This window comes from Anas acuta, chromosome 5, assembly GCF_963932015.1.
Source record: "Anas acuta chromosome 5, bAnaAcu1.1, whole genome shotgun sequence".
Lineage (NCBI taxonomy): Eukaryota > Metazoa > Chordata > Aves > Anseriformes > Anatidae > Anas > Anas acuta.
In genome coordinates, this window is record NC_088983.1 from 1,866,930 (window position 1) to 1,885,805 (window position 18,876).

The 18,876-nt window shown below is 45.9% G+C and overlaps 1 protein-coding gene across 6 annotated transcripts in view; it reads right to left on the reverse strand.

Annotated features, from left to right (window-relative positions):
- MDGA2 (MAM domain containing glycosylphosphatidylinositol anchor 2) overlaps nucleotides 1–18,876 on the reverse strand; it is a 324,213-nt gene that overhangs the window by 144,348 nt on the left and 160,989 nt on the right. For 5 of the 6 annotated variants that reach the window (XM_068682207.1, XM_068682208.1, XM_068682210.1 and 2 more), the window contains 2 exons: nucleotides 17,407–17,539; nucleotides 1,313–1,582 (listed from right to left, as the gene is read on the reverse strand). In XM_068682207.1, coding sequence (XP_068538308.1) covers nucleotides 1,313–1,582; nucleotides 17,407–17,539 — 403 coding nt within the window. Of the gene's footprint in view, nucleotides 1–1,312; nucleotides 1,583–1,751; nucleotides 2,101–17,406; nucleotides 17,540–18,876 lie in introns of those variants that run through there. The other variant, XM_068682212.1, reaches the window with a different exon arrangement.

Consider the following 18,876-nt stretch of genomic DNA (forward strand, 5'->3'; position numbering starts at 1 on the left):
CTGCAGGGAGCTAGGGACTTGGCTTTTCCTCTGGGCTCTCTGGTGCTGTCTGCTGGGTCAATTAAAATACTCAGATTTCCTTTCACACAAAACCTTTCCTCTCCCTTTGCTTATTCTGAGCGTGTGTTTCACTCACATCTTCCCTTCACAACCTCATCACCGTTGTAAATCACAGCAAATTAATGTTGATGCTGTGTTCTTGAAACAACACTGCTTTTGCCTCTTGACAACAAAACCCCTAAGCCAAATGTCAAAAATTCAAATGGAAATACAATATTACAAATAAATCTGTGGACTTCTCCTGATAAACTCCTGCAGACCTAGGCTGATGTGATGCTCCCTCCCTGACCCCCAGAACAGAAATAGCTTCTAATTCATCGTCCTGCTGCAGAGCATAATACGTTGGGCAATAAGAACTGAACAGGGGTTATGGCTCTCATAAAATATTCACACCACTGGCTCCTTATACAGCAGTTTCTCCTGAGTATGATTAATCACATGGCATTATTTAAGTTCCTATAGCGTGGGAGTTCATGTTTCGGTAGCATTCATAGATTAGATTATAGAAAATTAGTTTCAGATGAACTGTTTGCTTCAGGTAGATTAATCCACTCAGGTGATGCCTACCAGCCAAGTGAACTCCACCTTCAAACCAACTGGCCACGTCCCTGGGGTTACCCAGAAAGCGGTAAACAAGTGGGGAGAGTTTCTTTCCACCTGGCAGTAATTGCTCTGCAAGCACTCGTCTCTTACTTTTATCTAAGACAGACATTTAGCCTGCTATTTAGCATAATTAAAGCATAGATACTAATCTAAAGCTCCTACCCAGGGAGCAGTCGTCTGATGGCAGCAGATTCACAGCATGCACAACAGCCTGAATGTCAGTAACGTGCTCAGCTGATGGGAAGGAAGAAAAGGGTGAGGTAGGAAATGATGTCCAGGAGCTCAGGACCCATTAGAGGGAAACTCTGCCATGGCCCCTGCCCTCAGGGCACTGCTAAAAGTGTGTGTGCAGAGGAAGGGCAAACCTTCACGCTCACGGGCAGTGACACGGTGTCCTTTGGCAAGCATTTGTCCCTGGTTTGCATGAGAGCTGCTGCATCTGCATGGTACAAAGAGGCACCGCTTCACCCCAGGCACAGCCCCAAGCACCAGAGCCAGTGGTGACCCGAAGCCAGCACCAATTCACTCCATGCATTGCTAGAACTGACCAGAAATACATCTGGAAATGTAGGGTGCCACTATGTGAACGGAGATTAGAGTTCGATTTATCCTCCAACGTAAAGGCTGCTGGCTTGCCAGCTCAGCTTACCTCTTACAATGATGTTGGTGGACTTTTTTGCAGGGTTTCCAACATTATTATTGGCGACACAGCTGTACGTGCCGGCATCTTCCGACGTGATGGCAGGTATGGTCAGCGTGCCGCCGTTGAGGACCGTCTTCTCGGGCAGGACACCAGCGGACCTCACCCAGGTCAGGCTGGGGGCTGGCTCTCCTCCTGTTGTCACGCAGACCAAGGTGATCGCCTCCCCGGGGTTCACCACTATCGGGTCGTCCACAAGAAGCTTAATCGAAGGGGATGCTGCAAAACACAAGAGGAAAAGGAAGGTGTAGGGGGGCAATAGCTGTGCCATGGCTCAGTTTGACCGAGCACGCTCAAGTCAAGTAAGATCAGCAAAGGCTTCAGCTGCAGCACTGCTAGGAGGAGCACGCGTCCTCCGAGAAGGCAGCTCCCCGTCCTCCTGCTCCACCTGGCTCCATGCATCCCCTGCTCGGGCACCTGCTTGTCCCTCCCTGTCAAACAGTGGGTGAGGATTTATGTGCAGCCGAGCTTGGGAAGTGATGTATAATGCACAGGATAGGTGCCAGCACGCTGGATTTTCCACCCTGGAAGAAAAGCATTAGTAACAATCTTCTTTGGCACAGACACCACGTTGTTCTCTTCAAGTCAGATCCTCTCCATTGAGAACCAGCCCTCTTAATCCGCCCGCCTCCCCGATGAACTCCCCGGGACTTGGCTGCGAACTGAGAGGAATTTGTAGAGTTTGAGTCGCGTCTGCCGAGCCAGGAGTCACCCCGTGGGACACTCCCGGCACACTTGGAAGCAGCAGAACACAGCTCAGGCCCTTTTATCCTGCTCAGGCTGTGCACCCAGCAGCCCCAGCCCCGGCTCCATCCCCTCCCTCACTGACAGGTGGGAGAGGTGCAGGCTAATTAGGCCCCTGCTAATTGCCACACAGCGGGCAAAGAGCCTTTGGGCAGCACCACCGCCACGCCAGCTGAACTACACTTGCTAAGGGCAAGATGCTGCTGCTCTCAGAAGGGAGAAAGAAACCTGTGATTAAATTTAATTCTCTCTCCTTGCCTCTTCTTTCCCCTGAAATACCTGCGCACGACATACGGGGAGCAGCAGAAATATTCGGGATGAAGCGACACGGCGGGGGAATCCGTTTTAGGTGCTGGAACATAGCATGGCAATCCGAGCTGCAATTTTTCTGGAGGGATCCACCCTTACTGGATTAGGGCTTGGCTTGAAGGAGTACACCAAGCTGCGTAAAGGATGAGCCAAAGCCTGAACGCGCGTTGCTAGCACAGAAAAACAGCAGTGCTAGACAAATGTGCATAAAGGTGAAGGATGGAAATTCTGTGCAAAATCTAGGGGAAGAAAACCAGAAAATGTGACAATAAAAATAAAAGGAAATAAAAATGTTACTTTTGGAATTGATATATCACTATCGCTGTTACTATAGAGACACTCTCACGTGCTCTGCTTTATATGTGAATCTTATTTTGATATTAAAAAAATATAATAATCACTAAAGGCAGGGATAAGTCAACTACAAGATAAGAGTTTTCTTTACTGGGCACTCACCCAGGAGGAGCTGGCTCTCTGCTTTCACAAGCAGCAGCACACGAAGGGGAAGCATTTCTTTTACACCCGTCCCCAGCAGAGGGAGAACAGGCCATGCCCCAACCAGGGAGATGCTTCAGGAGAGCAGGAGCACAGAGGTTTAGGGGCAAAGCCTCCTCCTCCTGCTCCTCCAGGCTCAAAATCCCATGGACACTTTCCAGTGTCAATTGCTGGGCTTGTGTAACCGACATAAAGGCAATGAGGCTGGGTGCTTGGCTAAAAATATGGACAGGAAACCGTCCACTAACTGTGTAGGCGTCTGAGTGTGAGCCCCCAGCCTCAGTCTCCATCATCGGATGGTGCATCCACCAGCTGATGGGCTCCGTTTTGGGGATTAGAGATATGAGACTGGGCAGCACGTCCCATGCTGTGCTGTAGCAGTGTTTGTTCAGGAGAAAGTGGCAGAGGCAGGGGTCCAGGCACCCCCTGTGCAGCGAGAGCTGAGCTCGGACCTGTGGGGTCATCACCCAGCGTGATGAGGGCTTGGGTAGCGCTCAGCTGGCCCCTCTTGCTCCTTCCCTCCCCACCCTGCTAAATGACTTTTCCTCAACAATTCTGGCAAGAAGCTGTTCTCTGCTCTTGCTAAACATCCAGCCATGAGACAGGGAACAAGAGAACCACAAATAACGCTTCAAAACTTCGAACAAAAGATGAAAGCTCCAGCGATGTCAACCCAACCTGGCGCTGCTGTTTACCATAATAGCCTCGTAATCCTCCAGATGAAAGGGGGCCCTTTGCCATCCTTCAGGTAGAGAGACAAAGACAGCAGCTGATGTTGATAAAAATGCTGTGATACATCCCTTTCATCACAGCACTCAAAACAGTAAGTACATGAAAATTACGGTTTGCATACAGCAATTTCTCCTTGCTTACACCACACATTTCAGTTAACTACAACCTACCCCACCAGGCAAACACAAACAAAAATCCAGCAACGCGTTCAACAACTACCATGAAAAGGCTGCTTTAAAGCAAAGAATATTCAATAATTCAGAGGAGATACCAAGGGTGCCTGCAAATGAAACTCACTGTAGCATATAAAGGGTCAAATGTCTATTGCAAAGAGAATACGAACCCCCAGGAACAATGATCTATTATTTTGATATTTCCTTGCTTGAAGTCCTATAGACAATCAGCACTTTATGGCAGCGTACCAACAACACAGAGCCTCTTATTTTCAGCTTTTCGGTGCAGCCAGTGCCGGGATTTGGTCTGGCTGTGGCTGGAGGATGAAAAGGCTGCGAGGCTCCTGGAGCTCCCCTGGACTTTGTCCCTCGGTGCCGAGCGCTGCTGCCAGCCCAACGCTTCCCATTTCCAAAGCTCATTTCTGCTCTCGGTGCAGCTAACACTGAGCTTTCCTCCTTCAGCCAGGGATGGGCAGGGGTGGGAGTCAACGCTGCTTTTGTGCCAAATGTGGATGTGGAAAAGAACAGGACTAAAGCACCGTTTTAGTCACCTTCTGGATGACCTGTATTAATTATCTTGGGTTAATTAACAGCACGTAGGCTTTCTGCAGGTCTGCTTTGCTGGGTAGCTCTCCTGCATTCCTCCACCCAGAAACGTTTCCCCTCCCAGACCACAGGAACGCCTCCACCTGCTGCCAGGGGATGCTGCAGTGACACAGCCACAGGCAGCTGCCCGTCCCGCAGAGGGGCAACGCAGAGCTGGGGCACTGGCAGCAGCGGGGAAGGCAAAAAAACAACAACAAAAACCCAACAAGTAACAGGAGGGACAGTAAGCCCTGGACTGGACTGCGTAGGGTTGCATCCCTCTCTCCCAAATTTCCCAAGCAAATACGTGCTAGACAAAAGGTTTGGGACCAGTTTGGGCTGGGGAAACGGAGCTTGCTGCCATGTGGGCTGACACCAATCCCACCCTCAGCACGAGGCCCTACAGGTGCTTCGGGAGCCTACAGATGTGAACGGGTTGTTTTTGGCCTAACCCACTCCCTAAAACGGATTTTTTGTCTCACTTATTGGTAAATTTTGGGGGCTAAACGCACAAAACAGAAGTGTTTAATTCATTGCCATGCTGTATTTTCAGTCCAACGTGATTAAAAAATAGAGCGGGCATTTATAAAGATGACAAGATGATCCAGAGCAATTATAATAGTTGATGATTATACCAAAATATTGGTGAAGGACTATTAAAACTCATGCTTCAGGGCATAATTTACTTTTTTTTTTTGGTCAAGCAAGAGGAAAGACTAGGACATATCTCTTGCACTGCTTTTATACTCTCTCCTGAAATGTCTCAGTGGCTCTTGTTAGGGACAGGATGAGATGTGATCCTAATGGGCTCTGCACGTGGTTAAGCACCCCGTGCACTTCCAAAGCATCTTGCATGACTGATCCCAGCCAGGAGAGCCACGGTACAGCCCCAGCCAAAACCCAAACTGCGATATTTGTTTAGATAGCAGGAAATCATGCCACTGAGTCAGAAGGAAGAAGAGATAAAGACTCCTCCAAGAGATCTGACTCATATTAAAATGAGAGGATTGAAAAAGCCACTGCGTGCAGTTGTGTGCTCCTGGCACAAGTCTGAAAGACGCCGGAGCTGTGTCTGCCTCAGCCTCCAGCACACAGGTGGTTTCACCCAGCAGCATCCACTCCATCCGTGACAGCAGAAATACAAGGGTAAACCACGTATTTCTACAGACCACCCTGCTTTCCCAGCACAAGGCTGGAGCCCGGTCTGACATTATGCCTGCTCACTTTCAGACAGGCACGAAAAAATAAGCGTTGAGGCTGGTGGAGACCCTCACATCCTCACTAAAAAGCTTTCACGCGGTCTCAGCTGAGATCATTTGAAGAGAAGCACATTGCCGTGCCAGTCCGCCAGCGATTTACGCCTCCAATCTTCATTTTATTACACAAGTTTTGCAAAAAGTTAGTTTCAGCAAGCAGGCTACTTGGATGCTTGCCACGTTTACACAGGGCTCTTCTTACATGAAAGGCACTTTGAGATCGAAGTGCTTCAAAGCCCCCAGAACTCAGCAGGTAGATGTGCAATCAAAAGGGAGGATGCGTGACTACACCAGCCACGAGTTCCCTCTGCGAAGCCGCTGCCTCCTGCCATAGGAATAAGTTCCTCAGTTTGTCTTTAAATCTTGATGAGATCCCTCCCAATTCCACGAGAAGGTTTAATTTAGGGACATATTTTATTATTTTCCACTGCTCTATGACTGAATTTTGTTTAATCGTGCATTTTGCCATTTATTTACTTCTATTCTCCTTGCTCATCTTTCCAAACAGTCCAAATTTTTTCTTCTCCTTCTTCTTAGCTCCATCCCTTCATACCACAAAGCCACGTTTGGGTCATGGAGACATCCTGACACATCCTGCCACACAGATCAGAACTGATGTCCTCAGATTTGTGTAGAGTCAAAGACTGATGGATTTTACAGATTTAAGCACTATTCAGCACTGCTTTGGGAAGTTCAGCATCAGGTCCAACACAACCCTTCAATACCAAAGCTGGTGGAGACACCGATGGTGCTCACCTGTGAAATCACAAATTTTTAAGGAATTTCTAACGTAGCAAAAATGTCCCTGTCAAAATAAATCCCTACTAAGTGGAGTGTGTTATCGGCCCAGAGCTACTTCCAGTGTTTCATCCAGGCTTAGGTCTCCTTTAGATGACATCAGCGACTCATGAGACAAACACGGGGCCGTCCAGGCAAAGCAAAGCATCTCCCAGCCAGAGCCTTCATCCCGGCACCAGAACAGACTCAGCCAGGCAACCTGCCCAGTGGAAACCTTCTTTCAACTCCCTGCTAGGAAGAATAAACTTTGTAATACAACAATAGCAAGCTTTGGTAAATATTTCCACGGGGGAGTGCATGGAACAAGCTTTCCAAACATCCTATTTGGACACCGCAATGAGAACGGCTCGGTTTTCAAAAGAGCCCTGCGTCTTCGCCGTGCTTTAGAAGCAGGGGTTTCCGAGCGCCAGCCCCACGTTTCCAAGCCATGGTTGGTTTGCCAGGGCACAAAGGGAGCCGCAGTGCCGCTGCGAGCCCTTCCCTGAGAAGAACAAGGCCCTACTCATGGCGAGGGAAGCCGCTCAGGTCCCATTCATATTGCAGCTGCAGCCTTTTTAAAGGGACTTCAGTTCGGAGGCTTTCGCGTGCAAGTACTTTTTCGGCACCCCGTGTATTTCACAGCACCGCGGAGCCTGGCTGTGAACGCCACGGCGCACGGCAGAGCATCACAGAGCGCTGCTGCAAGTACACCGGGGCAGAAACCAAGGCCCAGGCACCTTGGAGAATTAAAATCAGAACAAAATCAATGTGTTTTTAGTTAGTATTAACATGTGCACACAAGACAAGTTGGGCGCTGTTGGCATACAGACAGAGCTTAACTACAAAAGGTGTCCACGACAAGCAAGCGCTGCTTTTGATTAATGGCTTGAGCCAAAGTTTGCCAGATCCAGCGCAAAGCTAGCAGCCATTAAGTTATCATTAGCACCCTAATATACGTGCTTAACAACATCAGCCTACCAAGCACCTCTGCCATGACAACCCAGCTCTACAGCAGCGTTTCCAACATTAAGCAGAGCCACCATGGGATCACTGGCAGGGAGACTGGAAGCATCCAATTATTGACCCAGTACTGATGTTAACTGAACATGAAAGCAGCAAAGGCTGAGCTGCTGCCGGGGCTGGGTATGAGACAGGTCTACACCGAGAGGAGAAAGACATCTGACACTGATGTAGCGCACAGAAGAAACCTGATGCCAAGGTGTGTTATAATTACAATGAGGCAAATCTATGTACCTGGACTGGGTACACGGAACGGAGGAAGTGTCACGGTTGGCTCTGAGCATCACTGGGAAACACAGAAGTAAACTAACAATTTAATAGCCATGTCAAAGTAGAGCAGAAAGTTATGTCCTTGAGAACTCACTCATCTATGATGAATAAAAATGAGAAGACATCATTTCCTCCAGTTTTGTGAATTATTTCATAGGCAGAACCAAAGTAATAGAATGTAATTGAATTACACTTTCTCATATATACGTGTGCATGTGCATCCATTTAATTTACAGGGTTGATTTCCTGCAGGAATACAACGCATATGCTCCTAACACACATACACATTATCAACAGTCCCTTGCAAGTCAGAGCAGAAAGAGAGAACACTTGAGGTCCCCACTGTGCTGGGAGCATCATTTCTTATTTACCTACCCAGTATAGTTCAAATATATATAGAGAGATTTAATTCCCAGCTGAGGTCAAGATTTTGAATTATTGGGTAAAAATAAACTTTTTATCGACCACACTGTCACAGCACACTGCGATATTGTAGGTCCTTTCTTTTCATCCATACCCTCTCAGAAAACAACAGCCAAACCCACTTTTATGCACCCATCCTCTCTGCTTTTATCCTTCCTGCTTTTTGCCGACAGAGCCATAATCTTCTGACTTATGTTTGACAGTTCCTCTTGTTGGTCTTGCAAATGAGAGAAATCCTGTGGGCAGAACGAGCCAGCGCGTATCGACCCAGCCAGAATAAGACACTCCAGTGGGCCAAACTGTCAAGCGAGCATCCACTTACATGTGCCAGCAGCTCTTCTGCGCTCTCAGCCTGTGCACACTTAGCTAGAAGAAGCAAGGCTTCTTGGGTCAGTTCACCTTGGGCTTGGCAATGAGTTCTTCAAGAAAGACAAGGGGGAAAAATAGGCAGAGACACGTAAACCTGAGCTCTTTGCCGATTTAGGACTGAAATTCATCACAGAATCCCAGGTTGGAAGGGCCACTGGAGGCCATCTGGTGCAAGCTCTCTGCTCCAGCAGGGACACCCAGAGCACGTTGCCCAACACCACGTCCAGAAAGTTTTTCAAGATCTGCAAGGATGGACACTGCACAACCCCACTGGGCAAGCACCCAGTCATCCTCATGGTGAAAACCCGTTTTTATAAAGTTGTGTCAAGTAGTGGCCGGTCACTTGGAGCTCTGGACTTCAGCGTTGTCTCATTCAGCTGCTGCAGGCAATCTGCATGCGCAGGAGTAGCGAAACACTCCAGCTCTAACAACCTGCAGGTTCCCAACGACTTTGCATTTAGACACATAAAACATATGGCACCTCTTCAGCATACAGATCAATCTTATTTTTTTGTTACTTGCTGTTTTTCTCATTTCATCATTCCCCTTAAAATTCTAGCACTTGCCCGGGAAGAGATATTTTTTTTTTGACTTTATACACGCAGTTACAGACATACTATCAAGAATGTAAAATTATGATGTTGCAGGGGAAGCAGGAAGGAGAGTTGCGGGAGAGAAATGAAGCAAAGAATGAGATTATATTTAGCAAGGTCCATTTTCTGCTGGGCTCAGCCCTTACCCGATGCAACAACACCCCTGGGTGCAGATATCTGGAGTGCAGGCCCCAGGGAGGGCGCAGGTAACCCTTCCCTCTCCCTCCATTCTAAATAGCCTTTTTTTTTTTTTTTCCTCCCCCAACTTTTTCTGAAATCTTCTGTTTTTTAACCAATGGGGACGCAGCTTTGATGACTCATCTTCTTTCTTCCCAATTTGCCTGGCTGCTTTTCATCGAGCAGCAGCAGCACTTTGATGACTCGCACTTTGCTCGTGCTGCCGTTCACGCACAGATGTGGCATTGATAGCTCCAACAGGGAGGAAGGGAGGCGGATACGTTTGCTATTCAGAGCACTTCCTCGGTGGTTACGCTCTGGAGACAACTACAATAGCTCACAGCTCCCACACTGTATGAACTATTCATTCTGTGGACATTTTATCAAGAGGGTATGAAGGGGAGGCAGGATCCTCCCTTTAGCAGCGGAGTAGTGTTAAATCAGCTTAACCCACTCATGAAACTGTCCCCTTCGTCACTATATTTAGATGCAAACCTACATTTAACCAATGTAGGTTTAAATTCATCTCTGCTAATTTCAGCCACTGGAATGTCAGGCGTGCAACGCGAGGTCACGGATCTTGATGAGATGTAAGCACCCCTAAAGCCCAATTCCTGCTCTCCAAAAATAGATGGGATGAATTGCTCTTCGGAGACGTTTCTCTCCACTGAGTACAGTGCTCCTTGAACAGCCAGTGCATTACAGGTACTGAAGCTTTCAACATGCTGCAGAGGTGAGACAAATCCTGTCTTTCGACAGTAACAATCACCCACCCAATTATTGGGTTACGAGTGGTTGACTAAGAGGTGATGCAGAGAAAAGACCCTCAGTGTTGTGCTCGGATCGCCATCCACCATAAGCAAAAGCCAGCAGCCATCGGATGGAGCTGCAGAAAGAGGAACCTCGCTGGGAGATGCACAAAACGAGCCCTGCATCGAGCTCCACGCTGATGAGGCTGGGTGCACAGCACCCTACGTGCCCCAAATTCCATCACGGAGGTGGACAGAGGACATCAATAGGAGCAGTGTGAGGCGCAGAGGATGGAGAACAACACAAGGAGCTCGGTTCATTACACAACAGAAGAGGTAGGACAAGATAACCACCTTCAACACACAAAACACTGCTGTGAGGAGGAAGAGGGGAATAATCTCCTCTCCATGCCACAGCGGACAGGAGCAGAGTGATGGGCTGTAGTTATGGAAAGGCAGGTTTGGGCTGGACATCAGACAACGATTTCAGCAGTTGGGACGTGCAAGCACGGGGCCAGACTGCCTGCTAACAATGCCAAACCTCTGCTGCTGGCAGCTCCTCAACACAGGTCCTACAGACTCTGGTAGGACAGGGTTTAGATCCAGTGCGTTCTGCCATCAAGAATAGGAATAGATGACTTCTCTGGGTCATTTCCAGCTTTATTTTCTATTATTCCTTCTTACTATAGCATTAATACCATCTACCTTCAGTATTTAGCTCTGTGTACGCAGCTGGCTGTATTTCTTATCTGAGGATTTCTGGCCTTTGTAGTGCAGGGCCATGTGTCACTGCCGCACTCTTTAGAATGCCAGGGGATGCGAAGAGAAATATTTTTTAAAGTCAGATAATTCTCTTAAAGACGTATTGTCTGAATGAAGAGAAACAAAGCAAATTTGGCATGACAGACTATTGTTTAATGGAGGGATTAGAAATGAATTAAGCTTTTTTCAATTTGATTCCCAGCACATCCCAGACAGAGTGCCAGCTTCTGCTGCTATGTGAATGAACGGTGTCATGCAACTGAGAAATCACATTGAAATACTCATCTTTTTTTGGTAAAAAGTTACTGTTTTGGATTATTTCTGTGTTAGAAGCTGCCAGAAATCAACCTCAACCTTAAACATTAAAGATACTGTCCTGACACCTGTACTAAGCAGCCTTAACTGTCTAATTCAAACTAATACACATTTTCAAATGAATCAATGGCCCTGAAATTGCTTTGTAGATCAAGATCAATGTTTTATTTGCTTTTACTCAATGATATTAGAAGAAAATATTACAGGAATCCCAGAATTTTGATATTGAAAGCTGCCTGTTTATTTCAACTCTTTCCATATCCTAATGATGTTTGAAATAAACCTTTCAAGCTAGATGTTTGGTTTTATGGGTAAGCATCACACTTTTTCTCTGCCACTTTGAAACAATGAACTCTCTTAAAAGGCTCCATTCATATTTACTATTACCTGTGAGCATTACGATGTGAGATTCAGAGTTCGCTATATTTCAATTCACCTTTCCCCACTCTGAAGATTACACAGCGAGTCACATACAAGCTGGAGACAGATTTTAGTATCATCTCTCAATAATTCATGCTTGATATAGAGCATAATTAATGCTTGAAATAATCTAATCCCTATATTTCTAAAGGCCATTGTGCTTGCTCCTGCTGAGCATCCTCACACCAAGTGCCTCCGTACCAGTGCAGGGCTCAGGCTCAGGCAGGGTGACAGCTCCTTTGGGCTTTGATCAGTTTTTACACATACAGGGAGGTCCTGGGGAGAGGAGATAATGCTGAATTCAAACTACCACTTCCACAGCATTGTTTTTCCTTTAATTGTGCATATTTTATTCACAGAACCTCAGATCATCTCCATCAGAAGGGATTTCTGGAGGCCTCTGGTCCAACTCCTCCTTCAAGCAATGCCAATCACACCAGGCTATGCAGTCCCTATATACAGTGAAATTTCAAACATTTTCCCCAAGAACAAACCCTGATCCCTCAGACTCTCCCGTACGTGATGCCCTCTAGCCCCAGGCCCTCCCGGAGTTGGCATCATCCAGCAACTGGTTCAAAGTGCACTTGGTCCCATTGTTTTGGCCACTACTAACAATATTGCACCATATTTTTTCCAGTTTTGATCCCTGAGGGAGGACTTGAGTGGACGACCACCAGCTGGACACCCTGCCACCCTTCAAACACAAAGACCCCTCCAATTATCCACTAATCATCCACCTCTCACCAGCCTGGCTATCAGGATACTATAGGAGATCACGTCAAAAGTTTTACCCTAAAAAAAAAGGCAAGAGAAAGAAAAGGTGGACAAAGGAATCACAGGGGTGATCCCAAACCACTTGTACGTGGGAGCAAGTGATAAGAAAGGTCTCAGGAAACCATTCCTATGAGAAGAACAAATCTGCAGGGCTGTGCTCCCCCATCCCATAAGCATTTGCCACCAGCTGTTTTTCGTGATTCTTGCTGTTTCAAACCGCGAGGACTATTTGGAGGGAAAATGTCCCGGGTTTCAGGAATACAAACACAGTAAGAGCTCTAAGAGCTTGAGTGGGAAGGAGAAACATGAATGTCTCAAAAACTTGAATGGGGAAGAGGCACGTCAGCACCTTGCAAGAACCCTCTGAGGCTTCAGGGGAGAGATGGGACAGCAGCAACCTCAAGAAAAGCCCCAAGGGTGGAGTAGGAGCCAGAAGCTGCTCAGCCAGGCTGGCTTCCTGGGTACACTGGGGATGTAGTGAGGCAACAAAAACTGGCAACGTAGACAGAAAGTGTGGAGGTCATGACTCAGTGAGACACCCACTCTCACAGCTGCTCCTCTTCCGACAGCCTGGATCCAAGCACATACACTGAGAAAGTCGTCAGGGTTCCTCCTCCTTGTCAGAATAACCCCTTGATTTTGGTGCAAAGCAGCTGCCTTTCTGCTTTTTCTTTTCTATTTTTTTTTTTAAAGAATTCCTTCTTGCATTAACTTACCCAAATTAACTTCGATGTGCTGATTTTAAAGGAACTCAGCCTACTAAAAACAAATGAGAGCTGCAAAATTAGTCCCTTTGCTGCTCTTCACGTCTTGACTTCTATTTCTGCTCCTGCCACTCACCAGCGATCTGACAGCAGGTGAATCATTTCAGAGTGTTTCTGCTTCCCTTCAAATTTCTCATCTATTTGGATAATACACTTGCAGAGTAATAGCTGTCTTTAGATACAAAGTGGGTCTGGGCTCAACAAGTGCCTCTGCGTGCTGCTGTACAATATTAGCACTAATTGTCTTCTTGGGCTTCAGCATATGCATAGTCACATGCTTCTGAGATGATCTCAGCTTCTCTCATTACAACACCCATTTTATTTTTGTATTTTAAACCAGTCTGCACTGGAACAAAGAAACCCACGTGTCTGAAAAATGATGCTGATGCACTCTAACTCCTGCAGTCTCTACAGGCACACGGCGATGTGTCTATGGCTCCACATCCTCATGCAGAACCGATGTAATTAAGACACTGCTGTGGAATGAAGGGGGTGTGAGTCTACCTAATTATACCTATGTGTAACTCTTTAAGCCTACACCACGTCCAAAGTATACTGATGAATACGTGTTCGTCTGATGGCATCAGCTTAATTACTTCTCTAATTATTCAAGAAGGAGGCAGGAAGTTTTCTTTGGATTGGTTGTATCGCAGTAATTGATTGTTATTCTGGTGATGCCATGACACACAATCAAATAATCAGCAAGACGGAGTGAGCACAGAAAACAAGAAGGTCACAGGGACAAGCCGGCAGGCTGAGCTGAGCAGAAATCTCAGCTACTCACCCGAAGACATGCCCGGTGTTCCTCAAATTAGTCTCTCAACTCTGGTGTGTGAACAGGAGTATAGATGTATGAAAGAGCCTGTGGCATAAATAGTAGCAGGAGAGCACTCGGGTTTGCACGCTTTCCTTGAAATGAATGTCTACATCCATCCCCATGTCACCTACAGTTCTTGGCAATGGAAGGTGGGGACACTCGAGCGTTTCAGAGAAAGAAACAGGAAAAATGTGTTCATGCATCTCTGACACCGTACTCTCTTACAATACGGGGAGATTATCAAGCAAAAGGTTTAAACAGGTGACTTGACTGTCATCTGTGAAAGCCTCAGTGGCCTGGAAGCAAACAGCACTTAGGGTAGTAGCAGGATACCGTAAGAGCGTGAAGAATTTCTAGGGACACAGTAATTGCTACGTTGGTTTTGTTTCACATCTGTTGGGCGCCACTTCCTCACTCGCAGCCTGCCAACAATCATCAGATGTGACAAACGCTCCTGCAGCGTGCCGGCATCCTGCCGTGCAGAACCACGCCGTGGCAATCACTGGGGAGCCAAGGTGCTGCCTGCAGCCTCCCACCACCGTGTCCATCACCCGAAGGGTTAGCTGCTCCATCTCCATCTGTCTGGAGTTAGCAACTCCATCTGTCTGCTGGGACAGCCCATGTCCCTGAGCTGCCCAGGCTGGAATACGCATCCATGGCAAGGAAAGACCTTCCCAACTTTACCCTCAAGCCAGTCAACCAACAGGAGCCTGACAAATAATGCAATTCTGCATCATGCGATACAAGTCTGAACCCAATGAGCCAAATCACAGCCAAAACAAGGCGGAAACCCACAGCTGCTGTGTTCTTAGCCACCCTCCTTACTCATCTCTCTCAGACAGAACAGCCAACTGAAGCTCAACACCAACTCTCCCACCAGCTCTGCTCACAGACCCGATAAATGCAGAACAGGCAAATTGTCAGCAATTTTACAGTGATGTCACATAATTGGTAGCTGAACTTAAACTCACTTGTAGTCACCTCCATTACAAGAAATATCACGCATGTTTGCAAACCATTCAGACACTTCTGTTCCTCTCCTTATTGTTTCTATTACATAGACATCTCCATAATATGCCTTCAGCCTTAAATTAAAAGCAGATGGACAGGCTAGGACTACTCTATAGTAGAGTGTCGGGTTTGGGTTCTGGTTTTCATTAAGGTGGATTTGTGCTGGGTTATTCTGTATTTCTCATTTACGCAACTTCTATGAAGTTACTCAAGGTGAAGGTCTAACAAATAGCTACAACAGATGTCATATCAAATGAGAAAATTCTGTCCCAGAGTCATCAACGTACCAGTCATCGTCTTTAATTAGTTACTGCAGTAATTACTATAGCTATTTAATCTTGCTCTTGATGTTAGTTGCCACGAGGTTCTTCACGAGAAGTGTGAATATAGATTTTTGGGCTTGTTTACTTGTCAACTATTCCTGAAGAGCTACTCCTGTTAATGTACCGCTACCACATCCTGGAGAAGACAACTTTCTCCCAAAATAAGCACAATATTTGTACGGTGGAAATAATTCATTCTTGTGGCAAAATAAGACCAAGATCACCCGTGCTTAGTTCAGAATGGCCATGTTATTTCAAGTTTCACCACTACCATAGTGTAAACAAATTTCTGTAGCAGCTGAGGTCCAACATGGTAGAGGCTGTTCTGGCACCAACAGCAAAATCATCGCCTCTTACAAATGAATGAAAGAAACACTTTGCTGAGGCTGAGCTCTGCTTGTGAGAACAGAATGGTCATGGACAATATGCAGGCATTGGGCAAGACAACTTCTATAGCTGGAAAAAGAAGAGCCCTACAACTTCTGCTGAGCAACCAGACTGCAGGCTACAACCCTCAGCCTTCATTCGCATGCAAGAAAGTGGAAAAGTTATGACTAGTATGGAGAGGAAAGTTGCTCTCAACTATCAGCTATGCCACTCCATGGCAAATTAAATTTCATCTCTCTCCTGGTATGAAGTCAGTCCAAGTAAAGAAAGCCAAAACTCACATTTTGATTTTTTTTTTTTTCTTCCTGGCAAAATTAGTAGGAGAATAAAATGAGTGCTTCCAATACGTTTTGCTAGGTACCTCTGGAGCTGATTGTAATTCCCTTACTGCCAGTGGCAGCTTTAAAGCTGGGCTGTTAATTTGCTTTGCAGTGGGTTGTGCACAGGAATGGTACATAACACAGTTCTGGAGTCCCTGCTGTCAAATCAGAAATTCAGAAAAGGCTGAAGGCAACTCCTTGGAATAAATCCATGAGAGCAGAAATAATGTGAAATGTGCAAGTGCAAATAAAATTCCTAGTTCATCTTAGATGCACTCAGCATGTTAATACCTCAACTGTTTTGTTCATTTGCTACCTGTTTTCAGTGCCCTGAGGCACACACTATTAAGGCACAGCCCAGCATAATCTAACTCGAAGTCTTCAAACGTTACATCATTTCCTGCAGAACAGTTCTCCAGAAAACACTTCTCTGAAATCTCTAATTACTTAAAACCATAAGCCAATGACTTTGCTCTTTGGCTTCAAGAATATAAAGCATTTCAGACACACATCATCTGCTGATCCTGGATGCAAAACCTTTAAGAGATTCAAAATCTATAATTTCCATCCTGCCAGAAACCAGAATTCAAAAGTGTGCTTGCACTTCCTGCGACGACCAGCTGGTGTGAGACTCCCCAGATCATAGCAATGACACAACCACTCAAGGGAGATGCACAACTGGGCATTTGCTCAGCCAGGACCAAGCCCAACGAAAAGAACAAAGGCACGAGAAATGCCACAACATGCAGACACCTTGGTCAGAGACAGATAAATGCCCAGGTAACCTGCTGCAAAGCACTTCAACTTGACTGCTTGAATATTTTTATTTGAAGCAATTAAATCTGAAAAAAAAATGCTTTTGTTTAAATCAATGTAAGAAGTCAATGTTTCATTCACTGTAAGAACATATCAGATCAATCAATATATCAAATCAATGGTTTAAACCAATGTAAGAATATAAAAAGGTTGATTTATTTCCCTAAAATGTTCTGTTGATTACAAATAAGTAGCTTCCAGCAAAATGTTGTGAGAAGCATTTGGGAGCGTTTGGAGGACTTGTAAAGGAACGTTCTGCTCTGTGCCCTGGTTGAGATGCCCTTTCCTTTTCCCTCGCTGCAATCCCTTCTTTGAAGTCAAGTCTATTCACACCAACAAAACCTTCCGACACTGGAGGAAAATATAAAATCATAATAGAAAATAGAAATCATAATTTCATAGGAAAATATAAAATATAAATCATGATAGAGAGTGATAAATATTGATACCAATAAACAAAAAAATCTTCGAATCTTAACTTTGCCAAGGAAAGGGAAAACAACTGAAATAAATGACTTCTACAACTTGGTCCTAAACAGCTCCAACCGCCATAGCTCCTACTATACAGACACACATTGTAAGTGACACAACAAAGCCGTGCAACCCTAAAGGCCACCAAAGGAACATGAAATGAGCAGGGACGGTCACTGCTGGAGACCTACCTGTTTTGTTAGAGAGTCGGAAGGACACCATCTTGTCGGGAATGCTGCAGACATTCCTCACCGAGGCGATGCAGCTGTAATTCGCGTAGTCCTGAGGTCGGAGGTTCTTCAGCTTCAGGATCTTCGTTTCCCCCTGCAGGAGTAAGAGAAAGCATTAAGAAGAGCCTGAAGCAGAGGAGCGAGGAGAGCTGCAGGGTGCACTCAGGATGACTTCCAGGAGGTGTAGATGTGGCCAATTAGTAAGAAGATGTTGAAATGGTCCAGAAAATTATTATTTTTTTAATAGCAGAAAGAATGGTGGCTGGCATAGCCTGAAGCCATAGCCCACCTTATATATTAAAGGCAGAAGAAAAGAGAGTGGCAAGGGGGGAAATTGTTTTGGCAGTCTTTGAAGTCACAGCATTATTCTGGATAATACGTCGTAAAGTACAATCTGCTTGATGAAAAGGAGCATAAGCTACAGAAATCCTGCTGCTTTTCCTTTGAAAATGAGCTCCTGATGGATTTTATTTTTAGCCAGGGGTGTAAATGATGGAGCAGGGACCTGAATAGGATGTGTAATGAAGGAGTTCCTTCTGATATGATCAAGAGAAAACTGTAGTGTCCAAATACAAGATTTCCACGGCAGCTCTATGTGAAATGGGCACCGCAGAGCTGGGAACTCGGGAAAAAAAGTTGCTGAAATACATATGCAAAATCTTGAAGCATTGTTAGCAACAGCAGTAACAGAAAGCTGAACGGGCTGTTAGGTACAACATCCCCTGCTTACACTGAGCACACAGGGATGCCACGGAGCACAAAAAGCAAGAAAGCAGGTGAGTACAGCAGAGCACAGCAGGGCATCATGCATGACACCGTGACAGAGGAGGGCTGCAGAAACATCAGATACGTCTCCATTTATCTATACATGCACATTATTCATCCTAGCACTAAAATAACAAACTTCCTGCATTTTCAATCTCCTCCAGCTGCCCACTTTCAAGTCTTTGCCTGTGTTTATGCTGATAAGCTAAAGAGGTATTGTGCTTAGGACAGGCTGTGGCACAACCTCAGCCCTGGGAGGCAAACACTGAGCCAGCTCATAAGGCATCAAAAGAGCGAACCATGAAAAATGTTCATTATTATGTTACTGTAAAGCTACTACCACTTCTAATTTCATCACGGCTTGGGAAACATACTGACTGTTTTAACAACATCATGAGCACATACAGGAAAATATGTGGTCGTCTGTGGAAATGCATGCATAGCACTAGCAAAAACAAAGCAAACCCAAATGAACAAAAACAAGAAAAGGAGATACAGTTAGCAAGAAAAGGAAACAGACAGTCATTAAATCAAGCTCAGTAGATGTTGGGAGCATTGGAACTGAAGTGCTTTGTATGTACAATCAGTCCCACAGAAATGATGTGATTAAAATCAAGCCCATGCTGATTCAGTGTTTGCAGGACTGAAGCCTCAAAGGGGTGTTCC